Here is a 27481-nt window from a genome sequence, read left to right on the forward strand (position 1 = left end):
GTTGTCCTCTTCGAGCAACGAAATCAGCCCAAGAAAACCCTGAATGATCGGGGAGATTCGCAATTTTGGGAAAGAGGTCCGCAGACTTTTTAACAGAGCACGTCGTAAAAAAGCGGAAGAGCAACGAAATCAGCCCAAAAAAATCCTGGATGACCGGGGAGATTCGCAATGTTGGGAAAGAGGTCCGCAGACTTTTTTAGCAGAGCACGTATTAAAAAAGCGTAAGTAAATGTATTGGGATGTGTATTACACACGGCTCAAGAAATACAATTAGATTACTAGAGCGGCAAAACGTGCCTCCTGGAAGCTTTTCTGCGAACAGGTCGATAGCGTCAATGACGCCGCCAAGACAAAAAAGTTTTTCTCAAAAACCCATGTCCAAACTTAAACGTTAGTAGACGACATGGGAGCGAGAGCAGAGACAGTGAAGGACATGTTGAGGCTTTTAATGAAAACGTATTTTCCACAGGATAGGACGGTACTCACGGAGACACCGGAATCTTGGAATAATGAGGTTGATCGAAGGCTTATCAGTTCAGAAGTTTATGGTCAAGGAAGCCTTGAGAAGCTTCAAACCATTTAACTCACCCGGACCTGATAGAATATTTCCGGCATTGCTACAGAAAGATGCCGAATATCTGGCGCCTCATCTGACCTGTATTTTCACAGGGTGCCTAGGACTTGCATATACTCCGAAAGCCTGGCAGGAGGCATGGGTGGTGTTTATACCCAAGCCCGGCAAGGAAAGTTATGCGACACCAAAGGCCTGCAGACCTTACGTCCTTTCTACTCAAAACCATGGAACGTATTGTGGACACCATGATAAAGAGTAGGACATCCAGCGAATTGCTCAAATACAAACAGCATACCTATGTCGAGGGAAGGTCGGTGGAGACTGCCCTGCACGAGGTTGTGCATAAAACAGAAGAATTCTTCTATTGCCAAGACTTACACATTGGCGGTATGCATTGACATCGAGGGGGCTTTTAACAATGTGCGGACCGACACTTTGATCCAATCTTTAGACCAGTACCGGGTGGACCGGGTGCTTAGACTCTAGATAAACCATATGCTAAGGAATAGGTGGATAAATTGTGTGTCCCATGGTATAAATATAAGGGAGAAAGTTGCACAAGGCACGCCACACGGGGGCATTTTATCGCCACTTCTATGGGTGACCACCATAAATGACCTATTACAGATCCTGATTGAGGGGGGATTTGAACCCGTCTTCTAAGCAGACGATGTTATAATACTTCTAAGGGGTAAGGATCTGAATCAGCTTAGCAGAAGGACCGAACGGGTCTTACATATCGCATATGACTGGGCTAGACCCAGGGGTCTCAAGGTTATCCCAGAGTGCCTGTTCACCAGGAAGACGAAGGTGGGCCAATTTGACGCACCACGTTTCCTCAATAAAACGATTTCGATAACTGACAAGGTCAAATACTTAGGTGTGATGTCGAACAGGAAACTGAATTTGAAGGGTCACATTCAGGAGCGTACTGAGAAGGCTCTCTGATGTTGGGCACTATGTAGATGGGTCGTAGTCTCGAAATGGGGCCTGAATCCGAGGATAGTCCACTGGCTCTACAGGAGCGTGATTAGACCAATACTTTCTTATACCTCAGTAGTTTGGTGGACTGCTATGGAGAAAAATGCAACGTTTGGACCATACAACAAGTTCAGAGAACATGTTGTTTTGGCATAGGGGGTGCGATGAAGACCACTCCCACTTGGGCACTGGAGACTATTCTAGATATTCGACCCATTGACAAACAGATTAAATGTGAGGCAGCCACTGCTATGGGGCTTTAGGCGATGACAGAATAGATTGAGGATGGGAGCAGCTCATACCATCGCGGTATAATCGAAGCGAAGATAGGAAACCTGGAAGGAAGGGGAGGGATTCCCGATCGTATACCCGAGATGAACCTTGAAGTCGAGTGCTAGGCACTGCTGCTAGCGGCAGTCTTGGGTTGACGCAACCCTAGTATTGCCATCTGAAAAATCATGTTTCACGGATGGATCAAAGCTAGAGGACAGAATGGGCCTGTCGGTCTACATTGAGAACCCAGTGGCTGAGATCTGTTTTAGACTGCCTGACTATAATACGGCCCAGCAGGCGGAGATACGGGCGATCACGGAATGCATGAGGTGCTGTGGTTGTAACGCAAGGACGTCGAGTTTGAATATCTTTACGGACAATAAAATGGCCATAAGGGCAATAACAACTAGGACGGTAAAGTCACGAACAGTCTTACAGTGTAAGAAGGAGATTAGCGCCTTCTCTGAAGGTGGCAAAATCCGCATCGTTTGGGTGCCGGACCATAACGGAGTAAAGGGGAATTAAAGGGCAGATGATTTGGCGGTGAAGGCCAGAGGACTGCCGTTAATAAACATGGTTAACCCGAAGCCTTTCGGGTCGACGCAGTCCGAGTCAAGGGCGTGGGCGACGAATGCGCATGCAACACTGTGGAACAGCGAAACGGTCGGTCGGTAGGCGAAAATCCTATGGGGGAATCCAGATAGTGAGAGGACGAAGAAGGAGGCCAGTATAGCCTTCGGTATCATAACGGGACACATAGGACTACGAGCGCACTTATGTAAAATCGGAGCGGCAAGTGATAGCATGTGGAAGATGATGAGACATTGAAGTATTTCCTTTGTCATTGCCTGGTTTTCGCGTCTAACAGATACCGGCACTTAGGTGGAGACACAATACCAGACATGAACCAACTTAGGGGAGTGGCATTGAAAACAATTAAGAATTTTGTAAGTAGCACGGAATTCCTAACTTAAAATTTTCTTTTTAGAGATTACTTTTTAGCTTTTAGAGCCGATTACTGGCTTAGGTGTATGTCCATAGTGGCATGTGGCAGATTAAGATCTGCACCCCCTTTTCAATCTAACCTAATTATTTTTTAAAAAGTCGCTTAATTATTGTTAAATATTGCTTATCCGTTAAATATATTTGCTAAGTAAGTACACTTATCCTTTTCGAACTGTCCCAGAACCTATCCTACGGTTTTACAATGGTGGCAATTCGTCATCTCGAGCGACAAACCCTTATAAAATAGGTTTTTTTCATTTTTTTTTTTCGACAAACCCTTATAAAAGTGATAGGTTTTTTTCATGTAAGGGGACGAGAGGACCTATCCCGTGACAGGTTTGGGTCCTGTCCCATTTCCCGTAGGGTTCTTTATGGGCCTGATGGCTTTGAATTACATGTTTCGAAGGAATGAAATAAAATATGGTTTCTTTAGAAAAAATATAAAAACTCGACATTATTCTTTTTAACTTTTAACCATTTGTTTTAATAACGAGAAACCATTTATATATAATTTTTATAAAATCATATGTCATCAACTTCATCATCAACTATTTTAGCTAAACTACATAAATACTATTCAGGTCAAGCAATAGTGGGTATCACAAAATCCTTTTAACAGTGCCATAGTGCCTACCTCGACCAGTAATCGGGATCCATTAAATAGTCTCTGGAAAAGTTGAAAATATAAAAATTAGAAATATGTTAATGCTAATAAATGTTATTATCATACCTCTTTTCCATCATAGTTGCAACGACTTTTTTCTTTAATTCTGGTATTGTGCCTGCATTACCGCCATATTCTTCTGGCAACATCTCTTTTGGTATGTGTTCATAGAGACCATCCAAGCCATCTGTGTGAAAATGCATCTGAAAGAGGAGAAAATTCTCTTAAGCTCTCAATAATGAGCAAGAAACGAATGAAAACAAGTAAAAGTGGAGTAAGTTCGGCTCGGACGCATCTAAAATATCCTCAACTTTGGATTTCATTTGAATGTTTTCGGATAATAATTGAGTTCTCTAGTGGCCCAAGAAGTCAAATCGGGAGATTGAGCACCGACCTGATAGGCAGCCATTAGGGTGTAATTATGCATGGGTCCGAACTCCGTAGAGCAGACCATAGGCCTACAATGAACCCCGCTTTGTAGCATAACAAACTTAACACGGATACCAATTCCCAAAGTATTGGGACATGTTCGCAGCCATTTTAATGTTTCTCTCGCTTTATGGGATATTTTATTGGGTTGTTGCAATCATTTTGCTGCATCCAAACAGAGTCCCCTCAAGAAGTCTTATGCCGACATCTCATGGCCTTTCTAACTCTTGCCGTACCAGATTGAAATACTCGGATTCGACCTTCTTAGCAAGACATGTATCAATTAGACTTCCATCTGCTTTGACCTTCCTGGTGTGGCTTTAGTAAAAACTTCTTTGAATTCTTTCTCTATAGTCATAGAAAAAAATCTGCTGATAATAGCAATAGCGCTGTCGATTATCTGTTCATAGTTAAATTTTATGCTATTTGAGCAATAGTTACTGTTATACTAGCCGAAGATACAAGTTATCTACAGTTACGCCTGCCTGATTGGGGGGGAGGAATGTTCCATTTACAGAAAGCGCAAAATACCTGGGTGTTTTGCTGGAAAGGAAATTGAACTTCAAATCTAACATTTTGGAAAAGGCAGTTCTTGCCCTATACACCTGCAAGGGCGCCATTGGCAAAAGTTGGGGGTTTAAACAGCGCATCATGTATTGGGTATATACTGCAGATGTCAGATCTATAATGCTATATGGTGTTGTGGTCTGGTGGACGGTGTTTTAAAAGTCCATCTTCTATTCAATAGTCAACCGGATCCAAAGGTTGGTTTGTTTGTGCATCACAGTCGCACTGAGGACGACACCATCTTGCAATTAAGGAAGTGGTCGAATGGCTAAGATATAACGTCATTACGACGATTGGCATAAATATCTTCTCAGACAGCCAGGCAGCCATTAAATCCCTGGAGAACGTATTTCTGATCACTAAAACCTCCCTCGTCTGTAGCAGATCTTTCAACGAGATTGCTGAACAGTTCAATATTCACTATCTGGCCTAATCTAGACTTGAAGAGGTCTACCGCTTTGCTGTCTGCCACTGGCAAGAACAGACGTCTCAGTCATTGTGTCCGTCATGACATCTCACTGTCTAATCGGAAAACATGCTGACAGACTGAAGGTTGCCAGTAACGACTTTTGACTATAGAACACCTTCTGTGTGTGGCCCGCACTATCAGTCAGAAGGAGTTCCCATTTCTTTGACAACCTGTCTGATTAGCAGATGTGAACATTCGCAAATTGTTGGGCTTTTTAAAGCGATCTGGACGATTCGATGGTAAGAACTAGAAGGCATCTTCCTTCTTCTGTTCCAGTGGTATCACAATGGACAAAAAGGTCTAAGTGAGTCTGATGGCGGATTGCCACGTAAACCTAAAATAACCTAACTGTTATACTAGGCACCTGATAGCCGAGTTAATAGCGTGCTCGGGCCACCATGGGCCTTGGTCTGTCGTTACTGTGGACTTAAAATTGACTAAGTGAGTCTATAAAGGACGGACATTCTTACCTAACTTATCCTACTGTTATACACCCAAAGCAAAATGTTTGCTATTTTAGAATAGCAGAAGACTGCTAAAAAATCTGTTGTTTGCTGAAAATGTCTGCTGCTCCATTTATGATGGGTTTGTCACCATGTAAACTTAATATTTTTTTACAGATTTTGTGGTTAAAAAATCAAATATTTGCTAAAACAACGGTCAAATACCTGCTAACGCAGCAGTCATGGCTGCTTTCCCATTGTCAACAGAAAATACTGCTTATTTAGCTAATTTTAGAGCTTGGTATAAGCATCAGAGACACAGACCTGGTATAGTTCTTCAGATGTAAGAAGTGTTTTCATAAACAGGTCTTGGACAATATGAAGATGGTGGAAGGCAGAGAGGTGATCGAAGACAACCCGCTCTTTTCTGGACCTTCGGTATATATGACATTTATCTAGACTCAAAATAGGCAACTGACTCCGGGTTTGTGATAGAGGTTTTAACTTTTCAATATTAGATAGTTGACGATGCGCTGGACACTGATTGTTGTTGTTGTAGCGGTGTGTTGTGCGCTGAGGCGGCAGCCCTTGCTGATGGAGGACCCCATCGGTTCAATCCGGTAAGAGCAACCGTTTGCCATGGGAAAACGGACTGTTGGTGGGTTTGCCTAAGGGGATGAAGATCAGTTAGGGATTAACGAGCACCTTTTGTCCATCGCCTTGCTCTCGACTCTCTGGACTGCAGAGGCCTTAATTGGCTGACTGTAGGAAATTCTCATCGATTAGAGTTTCTTTTGGCATACTTTATTGGCGCATAGTTTTTAAACCCATTTTTTTTACCCTTCACCATTGGATGGGGGTATACTTATTTCGTCATATCGTTTGTAACACACAAAATATTGATCTGAGATCCAACAAAGTATACATATTTTAGATCGTCTTGACATTTTATTCGGTTAAGCTATATCCCTCCGTCTGTCTGTTTATGGAAAGCTCTTTAACATTCGAAGGAGTTAAGCTAGACGCTGAAATTTTGTACAAATGCGTTCTACTAGACTAGGTCGGTAGGGATTATACACAAGTCATATCGATCCATGTTTTGGTATAATCGCCATATAAACCGATCTCGGAGCTTGACTTCTTGAGCCTCTAGAGGGCACAGTTCTTATTCGAATTGGCTCAAATTTTGTAAGGGGTGTTTTGTTTTGAGTTTCAACAACATTGCCAGCTAAGGTTCCAATACTGTGTATTACCTGATATAGCTGCCATATAAACCGATTTGCTGTTTAACTTCTTGAGCCCCTAGAGGGCGCTGTTGTTATTCGATTTGGTTGAAATTTTGCAAGTGACGATTTGTTACGACTTCCAACAACAGTGCCAGTTATGGCTCCAAATCGGTCTATAACTTGATACAGCTGCCATATAAACCGAATTCCCAATTTTATTTCTTCAGCCTCTAGAGGGCGTACGCAATAATGTTCCTATTGGTCATAAATTTTGCACGTAAAGTTTTGCTATGACTATAGCCGTGCCAAGTATGGTCCAAATCGGTCCATAATCTGATATATTTCACATATAAAAGCGTACGTCTAAAGCACAGAACGCATGGGTTCAAATCCCGGCGACAACAAAAAAAATTTTTTTTTTGCGCAGTGCACAGTGGGATATAAAAAAAAAACAGTAAAAAATATGCCGTGTGACAATGGGTAGAGATATCTCTTTGAAGTTTAAAACAGTGAGTTATTTTAAGCTTCCCGACATTTGACCCAGATATGTTTCAGATCCCACTATATTTAGATATAGCTGCCATATATACCGATCTGTCAATTAAGGTACTGAAGCCCATAAAAGCTGCATTTATTACCCGATTTCGCTGAAATTTGAAACAGTGAGTGGTTTTAAGCCTCCCGATATCCGACTCAAATATGGTTCAGTTCGGACTGTATTTTGATATAGCTGCAATATAGACCGATGTGTGATTTCGCTCAAATTTTAATATAAGAGTAGTTTTAAGCCTTCCGCCATCTGACCCAAATATGATTAAGATCGGACTATATATAGATGGCATATAGATATATTGGGTTGCCCAAAAAGTAATTGCGGATTTTTCATATAGTCGGCATTGACAAATGTTTTCACATCTTGTAACTCTGTAATTGCATTCTTTCTTCTGTCAGTTATCAGCTGTTACTTTTAGCTTGCTTTAGAAATAAGTGTAAAAAAAGTATATTTGATTAAAGTTCATTCTAAGTTTTATTAAAAATGCATTTACTTTCTTTTAAAAAATCCGCAATTACTTTTTGGGCAACCCAATAGTTGCCATGTAGACCGATCTGCCGATTAAGGGTCTGCCAATATATGCCCATAAAAGCTTTATTTTTTTATCCGATTTCATTGAAATTTGAGGTAGTCAGTTGTTTTAAGCCTTCCGACATCCGATCCAATTATGATCCAGATCCGACTATAAAGATATAGCTGCCATATAGACCGATGTAGCAATTTAGGTTCCTAATCCAACAAATAGCGGATTTATTGCCTGATTTACTTGGTCTTGGGTCCTGAATATAATGTGATCCAGACAAGACTATTTGGTATAACTATGGATATGGTAGTGGAGTTATAATGAAATAGGATGATTTATCATTTGTTTATGTTTAATATGACTTTTAGTCCACGGCGATTTTAGGTAAGTTTAGAAGTAGCAAAGAACGAAATAGACGACCAAGGTAGAATGATGGGCAGAGAGGAGACATGGGAGTTTAAAAACACTTAAACTTTTAACTTGGAAGATCCGAGTCATGAAACTCCAGAGACATTTTGTCTTTAGAGCATTTCATAGAAATTTTGTATTTAAAGAAAATTTTATTAAAGTTTCATAGAAATTTTGTCTTCAGAGAAATTTGGCTCTTAGAGTAAATTTCCTAGAAATTTAGTTTTTTTTAATGATTTTCTTTTAGTTATGAATTTCAACTTACCACCTCAAACACCCTTTTGTTTACAAAGGGCCTAATGATTGACATAATTTTATTCATATACGATGGACAGTTGATCAGATGAATGGCTCTTATCCGTATGGGATAGGCCTCTTGCAGGAATTTAACCATTGCTCGTAGAACTCTAAATGACATTTGACGCATATGACCCATGGTGTGGCAGGCCATATCAGTTACATGAACATCGCCCTTAGCTAGCACAGGCACGCCATCGATTACTGCATCGGGAAGACTAAAACGTGTATCGGCTAGCAACATATAAGTCTTGGTGTCTTGGGCATGGTGGATCTGTAGATTGGATATCACATTTAAATTTATTTACATTTCAAGAAGGGACTGTTTACCATTTTTGGATCTGAGCTGTTTATACGATGTATCATTACACGATAACTTTGCGGCGTCAGACCTGGCAGTGGAATAATGTCTCTGCAAGAAAACATACGACGAATGAAAAAGTATTCAGCTCTTCCATGGTACAAGTAACTTACGCAAAGGCAAGTGTATTTTCGGTGTCTTCATCCGTGGGATCACGATCTGCAAAAATGTAGGCGTTGTCAAATCGCATGGAGTAATTTGTCTCGAGTAACTTTTGGGTTTTCTCTACATCTTTTTGCATGCAGTAATAGAAGCGGGTGAGGAGGACACGATCTGAAAAATTAAAAAAAATGTTTGAAACACATTAAAAATGTCTACGAAATTTTCTTATAATACGAAGTTTCCATGAAATTTTCCAACAATAAAAAAATGTTAATTTTTATAAAATTTTCTCTAACACAAAGTTTAGAGAAAATTTCTCTAAAGAAGAAATTTCTATGAAAAATATAGGCAACCCTATTAATTACAATTTTTATATCCTCCACCATTCCGTTTGTAACATCATTCCGTTTGTAGCACATCGAAATATTCATCTGAGACACAACAAACAAGTCCTGACATTTTAAGACGATTTAGCCATGTCTATGTTAAAACTCATGTCTATACAGACAAGCCTGCTTCAATTGACGCATTGGAAGATAGTATTAAAGCATTTATTAGTGAAATACCGCCCGAAATGTTGGAAAGAGTACGCGAAAATTGAACTGTATTTTCACAGCGTGGACTTGCTTATGCTCCGAAAGCCTGGCAGGAGGCAATGGTGATATTTATACCCAACCAATGGCCTACAGACCTATAAGCCATTCGTCCATTCTACTCAAACCCATGCAACTTATTGACACCATGGTAAAGAGAAGGACATCCTGCGAACTGCTCAAATTTAAACAGCATGCCTATGTCAAGGGAAAGTCGGTGGAGACTGCCCTTTCATGAGGTTGTGCATAAAATAGAATAATCCTTCGATGCCAAGACGTACACATTGGTGGTTGCATTGATATCGAAGGGGCTTTTAACAATGTGTAGACCGACACACTGTTCCAATCCTTAGTCCAGTACCGGGTGGACCAGGATCTTAGAGTCTGGATAAACCATATGCTAAGGAATAGGTGGGTAAATTGTGGATCCCAACCCAAGACATAAATATAAGGAAGAGAGAGCCATAGGGCATGCCACAGGGATGTATTTTATCGCCACTTCTATGAGTGGCCATCATAAATAACCTATTACGGATGCTGCCTGATGAGGGTTTTGAACTATGTTATAATACTTCTAAAGGGTAAGGATCCGAATCAGCTATGCAGAAGGGCCGAAAGGGTCCTACAGATGTCATACGATTGGGCTAGACCTAGGGGTCTTAACCACGTTTCCTCAATAGATCGAATTCGATATCTGACAAGGTCAAATACTCAGGGGTGATCTTGGACGGGAAACTGAACTTGAAGTGTCATATTCAGGAGCGTACCGAGAAGGTTCACAGATGTTGGCCATTATGTAGATGGGCCGCAGGCTTGAAATGGGGCTTGGCTCTACAGAAGCATAATTAGACCAATGCTTAGTTGCGGCTCAGTAGTTTGGTGGGCCGCGATGGAGAAAAGTGCAACTTTAAGATTATAAAACAGGTTCAGAAAACATTTTGACTTGGCATAGGCGGAGCGACGAGAAACACGCCCACTAAGGCACTCGAGACTATTCTAGATATCCAACCCATAGACATACCCATTAAGTCGGAGGCAATCACTGCGACTATGAAACTCCTAACTATGAGAATAGGAGCAGGTCATACCATCGCGGTATAATCGTGGCGACGATAGGTTTCCTATCGGAAGGAAGGGAAGAGGTTTCCGATGGGATACCTGAGACGATACTTGAGGTCGAGGTTGAGTGCGATCAAAGCTAGAGGATCAGTTGACAAAAAAAAAAAAAACAAGTAAAAAGGCATTAAGTTCGGATACCCACCACCTCGGGTATATATGTAAACCCCCTTTCGTCACAATCCGATGAAAATTGGATAACTTATGCACCCAAATTCGGCACGGACATTGAGTGGTCTTATAAATATAAGTCACTGTTGAATTTTGTATTTCAAATTTCAACAACATACAAATAAATTAAGCTTTTACGAGCTTCAGACCCTTAACCGGTATATCGGTCTATATGACAGCTATATCTAAATACAGTCCTATTTTTACCATATTTGGGTCGGATGGCGGATGGCCTGAAACTACTCACTGTTTCAAATCTCACTGAAATTGAATAAAAAATAATGCTTTTATGGGCTTCAGACCCTTTATAGGGAGATCGGTCTATATGGCAGCTATATCGAAATATAGTCCGATCCAAACCATATTTGGGGCGGATGTCGGGAGCCTGAAAGTAATCCACTGTTTAAAATTTTAGCCAAATTGGGCAATAAATAAAGCTTTTATGGGCTTCAGACCCTTTATCGGAAAATCGGTCTTTCAATGTAGATATATAGGTCAGCTATATCTACATATAGTTAGATCTGAATCATATTTGGGTCAGATGTTGGTAGGCCTAAAACTACTCACTGTTTTAAATTTCAGCAAAATCGGATAAAAAATAAAGCTTTTATGGGCTTCAGACCCTTTATCAGCAGATCGGTCTATATGGCAGCTATATCTAAATATAGTCCGATCCAAACCATATTTGGGGCGGATGTCGGGAGACCTAGAACTGCCAACTATTTCAAATTTCAGCGAAATCGGATAATAAATAAGCCCTATTTATTATCCGACTTCGTTTATGAGCTTCAGACCCTTTATCGGGAGATCGGTCTATAGGGCAGCTATATCTAAATATAGTCCGATCTGTACCATATTTGGGTCGGATAATGGGAGGCTTAAAACTGCGCACTATTCCAAATTTCAGCGAAATTGGGCAATAAATAAAGCGTTTATGGGCTTCAGACTCTTTATCGGGAGATCGGTTTATATGGCAGCTATATCTAAATATAGTCGGATCCAAACCATATTTGTGTCAGAAGTCGGGATGCCCATAGCTACTTACTGTTTAAAATTTCAGGAAAATCGGATGAAAAATGAAGTTTTTATGGGCATTAAGGGTCTAATCTTATCGGAAAATCGGTCTATATAGCAGCTATATCCAAATATGGTCCGATTTGGCCCGTTCAAGAACTTAACCAGCGTGCATAAAAAAGACGTATCATGGCCAAATTTCAGCTAAATATCCCAATTTTTGAAGGCTATAGAGTCATTACAACAGACGGAAGGACAGACGGATAGACGGACAGACGGATAGACGGACAGACGAATAGACGGATAGACGGACAGACATACGTTAAATCGTCTTAGAATTTTACGACGATGCGTAATATATATACTTTGTAGGGTCGGAAATTGGTATTTCGATGTGTTGCAAACGGAATGACTAAATGAATATACAGGGGGTATATCCTACAGTGGTGGGTATAAAAACATACATATGCCAAAATACTTTGGGGCATCATTAGAAAGACCACTGTGCGCCGTTAGCTTAGTTGAATGTATCCAAAATACAACGATTAACGAATAAAGAAGTCCCAGCGAAAAATCATTTGAATATGAACCTGAAAGTAAACACAGAACAGAATGACCAAAACTTGGAGTAAAAGATCAAGAGGAGAAAGACATCTCGGACTGTAATAGCCAACTTAAGCAAAAATCAAAGCTTACTTCTGTTTATTGTCCATTTATACTTGTTTTATTGATTATCGAATATGTTTTCTTTGCACGTTTCGTAAGAGCTCTGGGCGGTGGTAGAATAATCAGTAAAGGTATACGACATAATGAAGAAGATAAGCTTAAACTGAACAAATTCATGCAAAAAACTATGTTAAGCTCATTCAAACGTGTGCGGCATAGAAATCTAAATATAATTCTGTGATAACAGAAGTGTGTATAGGATTTTTTTTATATTGTTTTATTTTTTTTTTTTTTTCAATGGGTTATAGATCATAAAAATTGACAAATTTTGTTTACAAGCCTAAACTATCACTTATGGGTAAAGGAAGTAAACTTATGGCAAAGCTCAAAAAATGCAAGAACTTTTAAAATTTCTGCCAATACATTATGCCTAGGCATGGTTTTAAAATTCTGTTGAGCAGCACTATTTGATATTAAAGACTTGTGTGGAAAGTTTTCCAGTTTCTTAATGGGATAGGATAGCTTAAAGGCTTGGCTGACTTGATTTAAAGCGTTGTGCGCTAGAAATTAAAGTATGTATGTTTGCATGTCATATCAGATTTTATATAGAACACATCAGACGTGACTGAAATTACTAACAAAACTTTTACTTCTACCTACAATAGGTATATATTGAATTTTCAACTACCCTGCTTTCTTGTTATATACTCCAAAAATTGCTTATAATTAAAAAATAAACAAGTTTTATAAGTACTATACAAAACACGATCAATTGTGTATAATTTAATTTTTTTCCAACAGGTTCAAAATAAATGGAAAGATTTTTATTTTTAAACGGAATATTTGAAAGAAGAAGGTACTACCATAATAAGTAATCTTAGTATGTCATTAAGTTTGAAGGTCTTGCTTCTGTTCACGCATAACAATTTAATTTGAATTTCTATAGACGTTGTAGAATATAATAAACAAAAAATAACTGCAATTAGGAAATCAGGTTTTTGTTTTTTTTTTTTTTGCAACCAATATCAGTCGTTTGTATTTTACAAAAAAGTAGTTTTAATTTTGAGATAATTAAAATAAATAATTTTTAGACTTTGGGACAAAGTGACATGATATGCCAAAAACTAAATCTACCTTAGAATAATTAAAATAATAAATAATAAATTTATTGTCATTGGTAGACTCACTGTAAGGAAATCTTTACCGACCCTTTCAAAGTGGACAGTTACTGCTCTTGATGGCCGACCCGTAATATCAATATCTTCGGCATAGGCGAGCAGTATGTTTTCTTTTGTGAATAGTGTGCCATACCTAATCACATCTACTATCCGTATAAACCTCTCCAGCAAGAAATTTAAGAGAACACATGATAAGCAGTCTCCCTGTCTGCAACCTCTTTTGTATCGGAGAGCTTTGTAGCTCTCCTTTGTAACAGCAGGTGTCTATCTGACTTTCTTTGATCTTTTTTTTTTTGAATTGACAAAGAGTGAATAATAGATCTATGATGCATTTATCATACCCACAGCCTAATTGCTAAGACCCACATATCTAGTATATTTTTGTCCTATTCCCTTCTCGCAAAACGATCGAAATGTCACACTGTATGCGCTAGAAGGTAGACTTTTTCCTGTGTAATTGATACGTACTGTCTGGTCTCCTTTCATGTGTACTTAGTATGCTGAGCTTAAAATCAACGGGTATGCGTTCAATTAGCCAGATTGCGTAGACGAACTTAGGTCACGTCCGGTCTGATGTAGTTTAGATGGTAATTCGTCGGCACCTGCTGCCTTGTTGAAATATCGCACTGTATGCGCTGGAAAGGAGACTTTTTCTTGAGTAATTGAAACGTAATGTCTGGTCTCCCTTCATGTGTACTTAGTATGCTGAGCTTACAAACATTGGGTATGCGTTCTATTAGCCATACGAACTTGCGTAGACGAACTTAAGTCATGTCCCGTCTGATATAGTTTAGATGGAAAAACGTCGATTCCTGCTGCCTTGTTCTCCAATTGTAGCATATGCATTCTTTTAACCAGATTAAGCTGAAGAGTTAATGCATACGCCTCATCACCATGTTGCCCCCGGTATTAAATAACGCAGCTGGTAACCCATCGGCACCTGCTACCTTTTTCTTCAGCCGGCTTATTAATGCGCTGAACTCATTTTGACTAGGCGATATATTGTACATTTAATTCCATTTTGCGAGTTGAGAACGGGGAGTGAATGAGTCCTTTAGGTTCCGCGGGGTGGTCTCTAAGGATCCGAAAACTCTTGGGAGCATTACAAGAAATTCAGAACCTGGACGGAGTCTAGCCCTGAGACTCTCGAACACCTCGCTGCCATACATCCCCTGGTTGCTCGGACGTAAACTGTATAGTATATAGTTTAGATGGTAATTCGTCTCTTCCCGCTGCCTTGTTGTTCTCCAATCATAGAGTATGTATTCTTTTAACCAGATTAAGCTGAAGAATTAATGCATACGATCATCTCAACTCATCAACATGTCGCCTTATCCGATCTTAAATAATTCAGTTGATAACCCATCGGCACCTGCTACATTCTTATTCAGCCGGGTTATTAATGCGCTGAACTCATTCTGACCAGGTGATATAAATTTAATACCATTTTGCGAGTTGAGAAAGGGAGTTCATAAGTCCTCCAGGTTCCGCAGGGTGGTCTCTAAGGATACGAAAACTCTTGGGACCATTCCAAGAGATTGCGGAACCTGGACAGATTTTAGCCCTGAGACACCGGAACTACTGGCTGCTACACACTCCCCTGGTTGCTCGAACGAAACCTGACATAGTTTAGATGGTAATTCGTCGGTTCCTGCTGCCTTGTTGGTCTCCAATCATAGAGTATGTATACTTTTAACCAGATTAAGCTGAAGAATTAATGCATACGCTCATCTCAACTCATCAACATGTTGTCTCCTCCGGTCTTAAATAATTAAGCTGGTAACCCATCGGCACCTGCTACTTTCTTCTTCGGCCTGCTTATTAATGCGCTGAACTCATTCTGATAAGGCAATATATATTTCTTACCATTTTGCGAGTTGAGAAAGGGAGTGCATAATTCCTCCAGGTTTCGCAGGGTGCTCTCCAAGGATCCGAAACCTCTTGGGAACTTTTCAAGAAATTTCAGAACCTTGGCGGAGTCTAGCTCTGTGACGCTCGAACTACTGGCTGCTACACACTCCTCTGGTTGCTCGGACATTACTTTGAATGTATCGATGTCCCTTTGTAGCGACACTGTGCATGATACGGTTGAGCCCCACATATGAATGGAACCAGATGGCTTACTACCTGCAAATGGCAAGACTGTTTGCCATACGAATTCTTGAGATGATTTTTAAGAGCTGCGTTTGGCGAGACTACATACCAAGTGAGTTTCAGGAGGTAAGCAGGTTTTCATCACGAACGCGGTGAAACCGAGCCACTCACTAACTAAGGACTTCATGCCAATCAGTCTCTCATGTTGAAGACCCTGGAGACACTAAGTTTGGTTAGGTAGGGTTGAAAGAGGGTGCAGATAGTAATCCGCCTCATACCACTATGGACATACACCTAAGCCAGGACATACACCGAGTCACTCACTAACCAAGGACTACATGCCAATCTCATGTTGAAGACCCTGGAGACACAAGGTTAGGTTAGGTAAGGTTGATAAGAGGGTGCAGATATTAATCCACTCCATGCCACTATGCATATAAACCTAAGGTGGTAATCTGCTTGTTGTGCGCTTGTAATCTCCATGTTGTGCGCCTTAGGTGGTTCATGTCTGGTAACGTGTCCCAATCTAAGTGCCGGTATCTGTTAGATGCGAACAATAGCAAAGGAAATGCTCCAAAGTTTCATCATTTTCACCGCATGCCCTACACATGCTATCACTTTTCGTACCGATATTACAAAAGTGCGCTCGTAGTCCTATGTGTCCCGTCATGATAGCAATAGCTATACCGACCTCCTTCTTACTTCCTTTCGGTAATCGCTTCTTCTTCTCACGATCTGGATCCCCCCTTTAGGATTTTCGGCGTCCTATCGACCGTTTCGCTGTTCCACAGGGAATGCATGCGAATTCGTCGCCCACGCCCTTTACTCGGACTGTGTCGACCCGAAATGGTTCGAGTTAATCATGTTTATTGACGGCAGTCCTCTGGCCTTAACTGCCAAATCGTCTGCCCTTTCATTCCCCCTTACTCCCTTATGGCTCGACACCCATCGTTAATCTGCTTCTTACACTGCAAGACTGTTCGTGACGTTACCTTACTGGTTGCTACAGACCTTATGGCAATTTCACTATCTGTAAAGATGTTCACACTCGACGTCCTCGCGTTAACACCACCCCACCACTTCACGGATTCCGTGATCGCGCGGATCTTCACAGGCAGAACCGTATTATGGTCAGGCAGTCTAAAAGAGATATCAGTCCTTGGGTTCTTAATGTAGTGGTTCAAGGTTCATCTCAGGTATCCGATGGGAAACCTCTTCCCTTCCTTCCAGGTTTTCTATCGTCGCTTCGATTATCAATCCATTCTCCCATCGCCTTAAGTCTCATAGCCGCAGTGGCTGCCTCACACTTAATCTGTATGTCAATGGATCGGATACATAGAATAGTCTCTAATGCCCAATTGGGCTTGGTCCTAATCGCTCCGCCTATACTAAGACAACATGTTCTCTGAACCTGTTGTATCGTCATTATGAACCTGAACCTGTTGTATGGTCCTTATGTTGCACTTTTTCTCCATTGCAGTCCACCAAACTACTGATGCGTAAGTAAGTATTGGTCTAATCACGCTGCTGTAGAGCCAGTGGACTATCGTCGGATTCAGGCCCCATTTCGAATAGTCTTTTGTTAACAGGAGAGATTTTTTTATGACTCTCGATATTACTGGTGAATTTTATAGAAATCGGTTCAGATTTGGATGTAGCTCTCATATATATGTTCGTCCGATTTGCCGTAATACAGCAATAAAATTGTCATTTGTTAACAAATTAACTCGAAATTTGGCAGGAAGGATTTTCTTATGACTCTCGATATTCCTGGTGAATTTTTCAGAAATCGGTTCAGATTTGGATATAGTTCCCATATATATGTATATATCGCCAGATTTTCACCTCAAAGAGCCACTGCAAGCGCATTGTTTGACCAATCTTGCCAAAATTTTGCACAGCGCTTTCCTCGACGACTACCACATTATCTGAGAAGTTTGCTCGAAATCGGTTCAGAATTAGATATAGCTTCCATATATATGTTCGTCAGATTTTGAGTAATTTGCCATACTATTGTCATTTGTTGTAGTTTTTACAGTTTGAACATATTTGCTCGCCGAAGTCCATTAAAATTGGTTCAGAATTGGATATAGGTCCCACATTGTACTTTTGGGGTAGGGGTAGGGTATTATACAGTCGGCACCGCCCGACTTTTGCCCCTCGGTTTTTATGTTTTTATGACATGTTTTTGGTTTGACGAAACAACAAATTATGAAATTTATGGCTGATTCATTAACAGGTAAAATTTATGATTTTGAATAGATTATCCAGATCGCATACACAATTATTAGAATAACCTTCCTGGTGACTGCAGCAGTACACACAACAATATGCTTTCAACAAACTAACATACATCGATATACTTTGCACCCATACGATTTTGATAAAGGCCAGTAAAGAAATGTTTTGCTGCTGATAAAGCAACTTAATTCGATTAACTTTTGAATAATGCGCTTTTCACTCTGGATCACAGTGTCGCTGGTTCTTTCATGTGTCCACTTATTTGTATCTTGTTTTAATCTTGAGTCTTAATTTAAATCTGCCAGTCATGGTAAATTTCCGTTGTTGAATGTCTAATAGTCCAATCCAAATTGAAGCCAAACCGGTACTATTATATTATTTAAGTTTTTGTTGTTGTTGGGTTTGTTATGGTTTTTGTATTGGTCAACTTCAATCGCGTAAAACAATTGCCAGTGTTTACTCTTCAACTTACCTATTTTATTGGGCAATTTATCGTTTTCTTCAAACCAAGTTTGTAAAGAGTCAATGATTTTCTCTTGCTCCAAATCGCCCTTTACTTCCATGATTTTTGTTGAGGGTTCAACTATGTTATCACTTTAAAAAATTTCAAATTATTAATCGATTTTATTTTGATTTTAAAATTCGCGTTGTTTTTTTGTTTGTTTTTTTTTAGTTTCTTTTTATAAACATTGATTTCTAATTTTTATCTCCTGAAATTTTGTACGACCGCTAATTTGCTTCCATTCGGTTTGATGTCTCGATCGCAACTAAAGTTTGATGTTGCCGTTGGCTGATAAGCAGCGGCCGGTTGGTTGGATTGGTTTGATTTACTGCTGTGGGAGAGACCGTCCCATTGTACATCTGTTGGTGCCCCCAGATAACCGGTTTGCATTTTGTGACGTAGTAATTAACATTAAACACTACAGCACGTTTCTCCAGCTTGTTGTCGTCCATGGTTATAAAGCATAAAAAAGCTGCAATAGGCCAGGGACATATCTTAAATTTAAGTACTGGCCCATTAAAATGTTGTATTTTAACGGCAAAAATGCTTATAAATCTTACAAGAAGTTTAAAATAGATTATAATAGAGAGATTATAATAGAGTAGATTGGCTAAAATTGAACTATTTATGTCTATGAAAAAATTAAATAGAAAATTAGTAACAAAATTCAAATGAAGATTGAATACAAGGGTGGGTCAATTTATAGAGGCCAAAAAATGCAAACCGAGCAGTTGTCAAAATCATAATCTGCAACTAAGAACTAACTAAGAAGTTTTGCTTCAGGAAACCTTCAGTCTTAACCCATTAACGACGAATGGGTAGAAAAATGGCGTAGTGTCAAAATATTTTCGACAAAACGACAAATGTCATATCACCCAAAAGATGTCATAAAGCCCAAAAACTATTTTTTTGAATGACTGAAAGCCCAAATTAATGCCACAAAATTCACTATTTTAAAATTTACATTGGCCTCTAAATCCGGATTTATGGCCTTTTCGAGATTTAAGTGCTAAAGCCCCGTTTACACTGCTCTTTAAATCCGGATTTAAAGGCTCGATCATCTGTTTTCCTTTTATAAAATCAGCTGAGGAGAGCCTTAAATCCGAATTTAAAGATTGGTATAAATGGGGTTTAAATCCTGTGCGTTTTTGCAGGTTTTATCATAAAAAAATAAGTCCCAGTTTTGCAGGATTTATTTTTATTCCCACCACCGAAGGATGGGGTATATTCGTTTTATCATTCCGTTTATTAGACATCGAATTATCCATTTCCGACCCTGTGAAGTATATATTTTCTTGATCAGCGTAAAGATCTTAGACGATCCAGCCATGTCCGTCCGTCTGCCTGTTGAAATCACGCTACAGTCTTTAAAAATAGAGATATTGAGCTGATTCTTTTTTTGTCCATAAGCAGATTAGTTTGAAGATGGGTTATAACGGACTATATCTTTATATAGCCCCCATATAGACCGATCCTCCGATTTAGGGTCTTAGACCCATAAAACCCACATTTATTATCCGATTTTGCTGAAATTTGGGACAGTGAGTAGTGTTAGGCCCTTCGACATCATTTTTCAAGTTGGCCCAGATCGGTCCAGATTTGGATATAGCTGCCATATAGATCGATCTCTCGACTTAAGGTCTTGCGCCCATAAAAGGCGCATTTACTATCCGATTTTGCCAAAATTTAGGACAGTGAGTTGTGTTAGGACCTTCGACATCCTTCTTTAATTTGGCCCAGATCGGTCCAGATTTGGATATATCTGCCATATAGATCGATCTTTCGATTTAAGGCTTTGGGCCCATAAAAGGCACATTTATTGTCCGATGTCTCTGAAATTTGGGAGAGTGACCTAAGTTAAGACACTCGCCGTACTTCTGCAATATGGCACATATCGGTCCAGATTTGGATATAGCTTCCAAATAAACCGATCTCTCGATTTTAGGTTTAGAGGCCATAAAAGACTCATTTATTGTCATGTCGCCGAAATTTGGGACAGTGAGTTGTGTTAGGCAGCGCTTGACAAGCGGATCAAGCCTATTCCTCATTTTTGTCAATAGCCTACATCAAGATATATAGGGGGAGGGTTAGTTTTGCTCTTCCAAAAAACAGCCAACACGTTGTTCCCATAGTGACCTTCGGTTAGATTTCGTAGCTAAGAGACTACTACCAGAGTCTAAATAATCCCTAACGTCGCGTCCCCAAATGAATCGAAAAGTATTACGTCCATTGTCAGTGTCTGCCCAACGTGTACTCCGCTTATTATATCGATACTTAGTATCTTATTCGCTAGATCCGGACCAGGAAGCCAATCCCTTTGCACAACTGAAAGAGATTTCACTTCGCATCCATCAGTAGGTGGATTTTAGAATTGCTGTCCACCAGACCTCAACACTATATATAGGGCATTGTAGGTCTGACAACTGCAGTAAACATCAAATGCATGACATGCCGTTTAAGCCCCTTTCTTTACCAGTCACCTTATTTCAGGTGTTAGGGCAAGAGTTGCCATTGTGGCTCTGTATATTTTCGTTTTGAAATGAAACATCGAGGTATTTTTGGTCTTTCAGTAAATAAAATCTATCGTCCTTAGAAAGGTGTCACCATGGATGCTTTGTATCTTCTGCTGAAACGAACCGATCCTGCTTTAGACCCATTTTTGTCAAGACACCTTCCTGTGGTACGTACAGCTTCTTGAATTATAACTCTGATTACGGAGAAATTTTTCCAAAATCGCTACAGTCACGTCATCAGCATACGTGACCTCTTTTGTACAACTTTCTTACAGAAAATATAATAAAGGGCGGTTCTTTTTAGCATATTTTTCTTAATCTAATAAAACACAAAAATTTGCATCATATATACAAAATTTTTATTGGAATCGACAAATACTTCATAACTTCATATAAATAGCTCTACTCAAAAAACAACTAATTCGAAATACTGTTATCTATGTTGCCAATTTAATAAAAAAATATGTACAGGACTCTTAAATTAAATAACACTGCTAAAGTAGATGATCACTGAATTTTCCAGTACTTTGGGTCCATTAGATAGTCTCTGAAATGATTAGAAAATTTAAACAAAGATGTATTAAGAAAGCGACTCTTTAATATATATCGTAGTTTGTAACAGTCACCTTTTCTGCACTAAAGTTTTATGAAATTCATCACACAGATCTTCGACTTTGCCAGCGTAGCCCCCACATTCTTCGGGAAGAATTTCACGGGGAACATGTTCGTAAAGACTTTCCACACCATTGACATGAAAGTGCATCTGAAAAAGAAAGTAACGGATGTAACTGTCGAAGCCAATATCACCTTCCCACAAGATTCAAACGCCAATTCATCGATATCAGCTGTTTTCTTCTATTCTTCTTATGATATATACAGTGAGGGTTAAAATGAAGTATGCAAAAACATTTGTCTTAAACAAGTTTTTATTTAAACCTCTAATTTTGCTGTTTAAACAAAATACGAAAAATTTTCTTTTCGGAACAATGATCTGTTTGGCGATGAAAGTAAATTTTAGGTGCTTGGCCAGAACAAAAACCTGTAAAATTATGGCTTTTTGACACTCACTGTATATTTTCTTATTGCTTACCATCTCATATACTTCCTTGCTGATGAACGGTTTGACCACAGCCAATATTTTATTTAAGTACGAAGGGCAGTTTATCAAATGCAGGCCTTTGATTCGAACCGAATAGGCCTGATCTAGGAACTTAAGAAATGTACGCAATGTTTTCAAGGAAATGCCAGTGACATGTTGCATTTTATAACCATCCATGTCCATGACCAGAACATCTCCCTCTGCCACTACAGGAACATTATTCACTACAGCATCTGGTAGGCAAAAGCGGCAATCATTGATCATAAGCAAGGTTTTGGCATCTTGGGAAAAGTGCATCTAAAAAACATAAAAAAAGCAATTACATTCAAATAAGGATTTTATATATTAAAGAACGAACCAATTTTGGATCTGTATTCTTGAAGCGTATAAAAGTTACTCGATAGTTTTTGGGTGTCAAGCCAGGCAGTGGTACCATGTATCTATGTATAGAGTAAGAGATAGATTGATAGCATTATTTTTCTTTTTTTTGATATCTGTATAATTTGTTTAAAGATACTTACGTAAATTCATATGTATTGCGAGTATCTTCATCTGTGGGATCACGTTCTATAAACAATTCTGGATTTTTGTTGCGCATTGTATAATTGATTTCCAATAATTTTTTTGTTTCCTCAACATCTTTGTACATGCAGTAGTAAAAACGGGTTAGGACAATGCGATCTGTAAAGTGTATGAATAATAGGGGATAATTATTTAGAGTAGAAATTGAAGTTGAATTGAATTCAAGAAAAATTAAAGGTCGAAGACCAATTAAAAAAAAAAATATAATGGATCTCTGTAATCTTTTTATACCCTCCACCATATGATGGGCGGTATACTTATTTCGTCATTCCGTTTGAAACATCTCGAAATATGCGTCTAGGACCCCATAAAGTATATATTCATTATGGACATGACATTTTAAGTCCATCTAGCCATGTCCGTCCGCCTGTCGAAAGCACACTTACTTTCGTTTGTTATGACTTCTAACAACTGTGCTAAGTATGGTTCAAGTCGGTCCATAACCTGATATAGCTGCCATATAAACCGATCTTGGATCTTGACATCTTAAGCCTCTAGAGGGTGCAATTCTTATCCGATTTTGCTGAAATTTTTTACAACGGCTTCTCACATGACCTTCAACATACGTGGCCAATATTCTAATACAGCTCCAACATAAACCGATCTCCCGATTATGTTTCTTAAGCCCTTACAAGGCGCAAATCTTATCCAAATGGACTGAAATATTACACAATGACATCTACTATGGTCTTTAACGAGCCGTTGGCTCGAAACGGGGTTTGATTAGGAGCGTGATTAGGCCAAGACTTACGCCTTAGTAGTTTGGTGGACTGAGATAGGAAAAAATGCAACATAAGAATAATACAACAGATCAGAGAACATGTTGTCTTGGCATAGGCGGAGCGATGAGGACCACGCTCACTAGGGCATTGGAGACTATTCTAGATATCCGACCCATTGCCATACAGATTAAGTGTGAGGCGGTCACTGCGGCTATGAGACTTAAAACGAATGGGAGAATGGATAGGCGATAGGAGCAGGTCATACCATCGTAGAATAATCGAGGCGACAATAGGAAATCTAGAAGAAAGGGACGAGGTTTCCGATCGGATACCTGGGACCTCAAGTGTCAGGTCGAGTGCGAGTCTCTGCTGCCAGAGGTACAGTCTTAGATTGACGGAATTCCGATATTGCCATCTGGGAGATTATGCTATACAGACGGTTCAAAGCTCGAGGACAAGTGGGCCTGGGGTTTACTGCAATCTGTTTATTGCTGACTGAACATAATACGATCCTGCAGGCAGAGATCCGGGCGATCACGGAATGCGTGAGGTGGTGTGGTGTTAACGCGTGTATGAACATCTTTACAGACAGTAAACAGACCATAAGGGCAATAACATCCAGGACGGTGAGATCATTAACTGTGTTGGAATTCAGGAAGGCAATTAACGCCTTCTCTGAGGATGGCATGATCCGTATCGTTTGGGTGCAGGGCCATAGTGGAGTGACTGGGGATGAGAAAGCAGACGATTTGGCAGTGCCAGAATGAGTTAAGGTTAGAATTAACATAACCTTAACTCATTCTGCACTGCTGCGCGCAACACCGTTATGCAAATGCACATTTGCCAATGCACATTGAACTTAGAAACAGGGTCAAACTTCTCCGAATCAAGTTTTTTTTTTAACTTTATGATAAAGGACATCCTTTTTGTAGCCGAGTCCGAACGACGTGCCGCAGTCCGACACCTATTTAAGATTAAGAGTTTACATGGCTGCCATACCAAATGGTACAGTGCCTCACAAATGTCGGCAGCATGATCATATTTTTTTCTGATGATCTCGTCAAGATTTGAAACCAGGCTTTCAGCGTCATAGGCAGTCATGCTAACCTCTGCGCTACGGTGGCCTCTGTTAACAGGTGTCCAATTTGTCAAAATTGTCAATTTACGTACGATTCATCAGTTTTGCTATCACACCTGCAAAAAAAAAATTTGAGCAAACGCTGATTTTTTTATGAGTAGTAATTGTTAAAGTTGTGAGAAAGCTGGTTAAATCATAAATTTGTGAAAAAAGTTCAATTTGGGGTTGCTTTCATTTGACTGACAACAAAAACAGCTGATTTCTTTATGTTATTGTTAGAAGAAATAAAGCACGCTCTAACCGAAAAAAATTACATGTGCTATTTTCAAAAGTGATTTTCATATGTTAGTTTCGTTTGTATCACACGACATGTACAACTCTACATGTGCTTAATTTGGCATGTCATAAGACAACCACACGGCGGTTAATAGACCCTTTACCCATATCAATGCCACCACTGTGCGCTGCTGTACGAAATGAACTGCATTTTTGCTATTAATTAAGTGAAGAGACAAGGTTTTTCATTTTCTCTTTCTTTTGTTAATATCTGATGGATGATCTTTCGTGTACGCTCGTTCGCTCTCACACATTGTTTGCTATGCTCTCTTTTGTCTTGTCTTCTGAACACACTTTCTAAGTTAGAGTCGCTTCCTCAGTCATATGTTAAAATTTTTTGGTATCGATTAATGCCAAAATCATTGGTAAAATCGATAACAAATTTCTTTTTGATGTTTAAAGCATTATACAATTTGGCCATAATTCATCGGATTGCGAAAGCAAATTTGCCCATGAACATTCCATTAAGGAGCAGGGGTCAAATATTCGATGCAAGTTTAAGCTCAATGATAATGTACCAAGTTAACATATTTTAACCGTGTGTTGTGAAAATGGCGCCCAATATACTTTGTTTTATTTTTTTGAAATTTTTCTCTGCCGTTCTCCATCTGACTTGTTTGCAAGTTTATTGTTTTTCTTTTTGAGTAGCTCATTTTTAGTTATGTTTTTGTTTAGGTTTGAGTTTCCGATCAAATAAAACTCTGACAAGAATTTTGGCATCTCTTACTTACAAGTATTTGTAACATAACCGGTCTTGAATGCCCCCATGAACCTCTTTAGTATTTCAAGTATTTTTGAACACAATGCCCCTAAACACAATGCCCCTAAACACAATGCCCCTCAACACAATGTCCCCTTCTTAACATTGTTTTCATTTGATTAGCTAAATCGCACTTAAGTTATCGTCTAAACGTTAACCGCCAACGTTTGGACTTACCAATTTTATTGGGCAATTTCTTGTTATCTTCGAACCAATTCTGTAAGTGGTCGATAATTTCTTCGTGACTTCTATCACCTCCGATTTCCATTGCTTTTGGGGCGTTTAATAATTTGTTTTATTTGATTTTCGCAGTTTTGTTAGGTTTTTATTTCAAATATACATATGTATGTATGTGTGTATATATCTTTGTTTTCTTTCTGCGTACAATTGTCAGTATTAATAGATTTTTTTGTCTTGTTATTTGTGTCATTAGCATGGAGCATTCGATAAAAACAAACAAAAACCAACTGAAACGCCTTAAATGATACTCGATGCGTGAAATCGCATGTCGTTGTACTTTACCGTGCACGTTTTCAACCGCAACTGAAACGATAAATGCTGCCTGCCTTTGCCATAACAAGACTGGAGTTGCTGTATGGTTGGTCGGCTGGCTGGCATGACGACGACTCAGGGGCATGTGCATTCATTCATTTGTCTGACGTTTATGTGCCGGCAATTAACGAGCGGCCAAATTTCATTAAAGGTTTAGTTCAAAAGTCGCCAACGTGGGTTTTTGTGCAGTAAAAATAGTTTTAAAAGAGGGTGCTAGGTTAATAATCAATGTCTATAAAAAGCCATTGCAACTGTGAAATGACATTTTCATTATTTGTCTTTGTTGGGTGATGCTGATGCATTACCTGCTCAGGAAATGGTTAATTTCATTAAAAATCCATTAAGAAAATGCAAAAGTCGGGCGGAGTCGACTATATGATACCCTACACCTACCCTATAAGTACCAATTGGTACCCATCTCAATTCTGAACCAATTTTGATAGACCTCGGTGGAGGTTTTCAAATGCGACACCAAAGGCCTACAGACCCATAAGCCTTACGTCTATTCTACTCAAAACCATGAAATGTATTGTGCACACCATGATAAAGAGTAGGACATCCAGCGAACTGCTCAAATACAAACAGCATGCCTATGTCAAGGAAAGGTCTGTGGAGACTGCCCTGCCAAAACGTACACCCTGGCGGTATGCATTGGCATCGAGGGGGTGTTGAACAATGTGCGGACCGACATACTTATCCAATCCTCAGACCAGCACCGGGTGGACCCGGTCGTTAGATATTGGATAAACCATATGCTAAGGAATAGGTGGAAAAAATGACTGGGCTAGACCCAGAGGTCTCAATGTTAACCCAGAGAAAAATGAAATATGCCTGTTCACGATGAAGACGAAGGTGGGCCAATTTAACGCACCACGTTTCCTCAATAAAACGAATTCGATACCTGACAAGCTTAAATACTTAGGTGTGATATTGGACAGGGAACTGAATTGAAAGTGCCACATTCAGGAGCGTGCTGAGAAGGCTCACAGATGTTGGGCGTTATGTAGACATAGGCTTGAAATGGGGCCTGAATCCGAGGATAGTCCACTGGGTCTACAGGAGCATCTCAGTAGTTTGGTGGACTGCTATGGAGAAAAAGTGCAACATTAGGACCATACAACAGTTTCAGAGAATATATTGTCTTGGCATAGGCGGAGTGATGAGGACCACGCCCACTAGGGCACTGGAAACTATTCTAGATATCCGACCCTTTAACATACACATTAAGTGTGAGGCAGCCACTGTGGCTATGAGACTTAAGGCGATGGGAGAATGGATTGAGGATAGGAGCAGCTCATACCATCGCGGTATAATCGAGGTGATGATAGGAAACCTGGAAGAAAGGGAAGAGGTTTCCGATCGGATACCTGAGATGAAACTTGAAGTCGA

At 39.6% G+C, this 27481-nt stretch overlaps 3 protein-coding genes across 3 annotated transcripts in view; 1 reads left to right on the forward strand and 2 right to left on the reverse strand.

The window, feature by feature from the left end:
* The window catches only part of LOC106091357 (uncharacterized), a 134841-nt gene that overhangs the window by 49733 nt on the left and 57627 nt on the right, over positions 1-27481 (forward strand). The gene's annotated exons all lie outside the window — the stretch shown is intronic.
* LOC106091351 (alpha-tocopherol transfer protein-like) lies at positions 3307-19013 on the reverse strand. The gene is made up of 6 exons (XM_013257843.2): positions 18421-19013; positions 8887-9046; positions 8743-8824; positions 8381-8686; positions 3564-3700; positions 3307-3500 (listed from the first exon to the last, which is right to left on the reverse strand). Exons 1-6 carry the CDS (start codon positions 18509-18511, stop codon positions 3464-3466), a joined length of 813 nt encoding a protein of 270 aa, XP_013113297.1. The 5' UTR covers positions 18512-19013; the 3' UTR covers positions 3307-3463.
* LOC106091354 (alpha-tocopherol transfer protein) lies at positions 21300-26093 on the reverse strand. The gene is made up of 6 exons (XM_013257847.2): positions 25718-26093; positions 22584-22743; positions 22421-22502; positions 22054-22359; positions 21590-21726; positions 21300-21510 (listed from the first exon to the last, which is right to left on the reverse strand). The coding sequence occupies exons 1-6, from the start codon at positions 25806-25808 to the stop codon at positions 21471-21473; spliced, it is 816 nt and encodes a 271-aa protein (XP_013113301.1). The 5' UTR covers positions 25809-26093; the 3' UTR covers positions 21300-21470.

This window comes from Stomoxys calcitrans, chromosome 4 (genome assembly GCF_963082655.1).
Source record: "Stomoxys calcitrans chromosome 4, idStoCalc2.1, whole genome shotgun sequence".
Taxonomy (NCBI): domain Eukaryota; kingdom Metazoa; phylum Arthropoda; class Insecta; order Diptera; family Muscidae; genus Stomoxys; species Stomoxys calcitrans.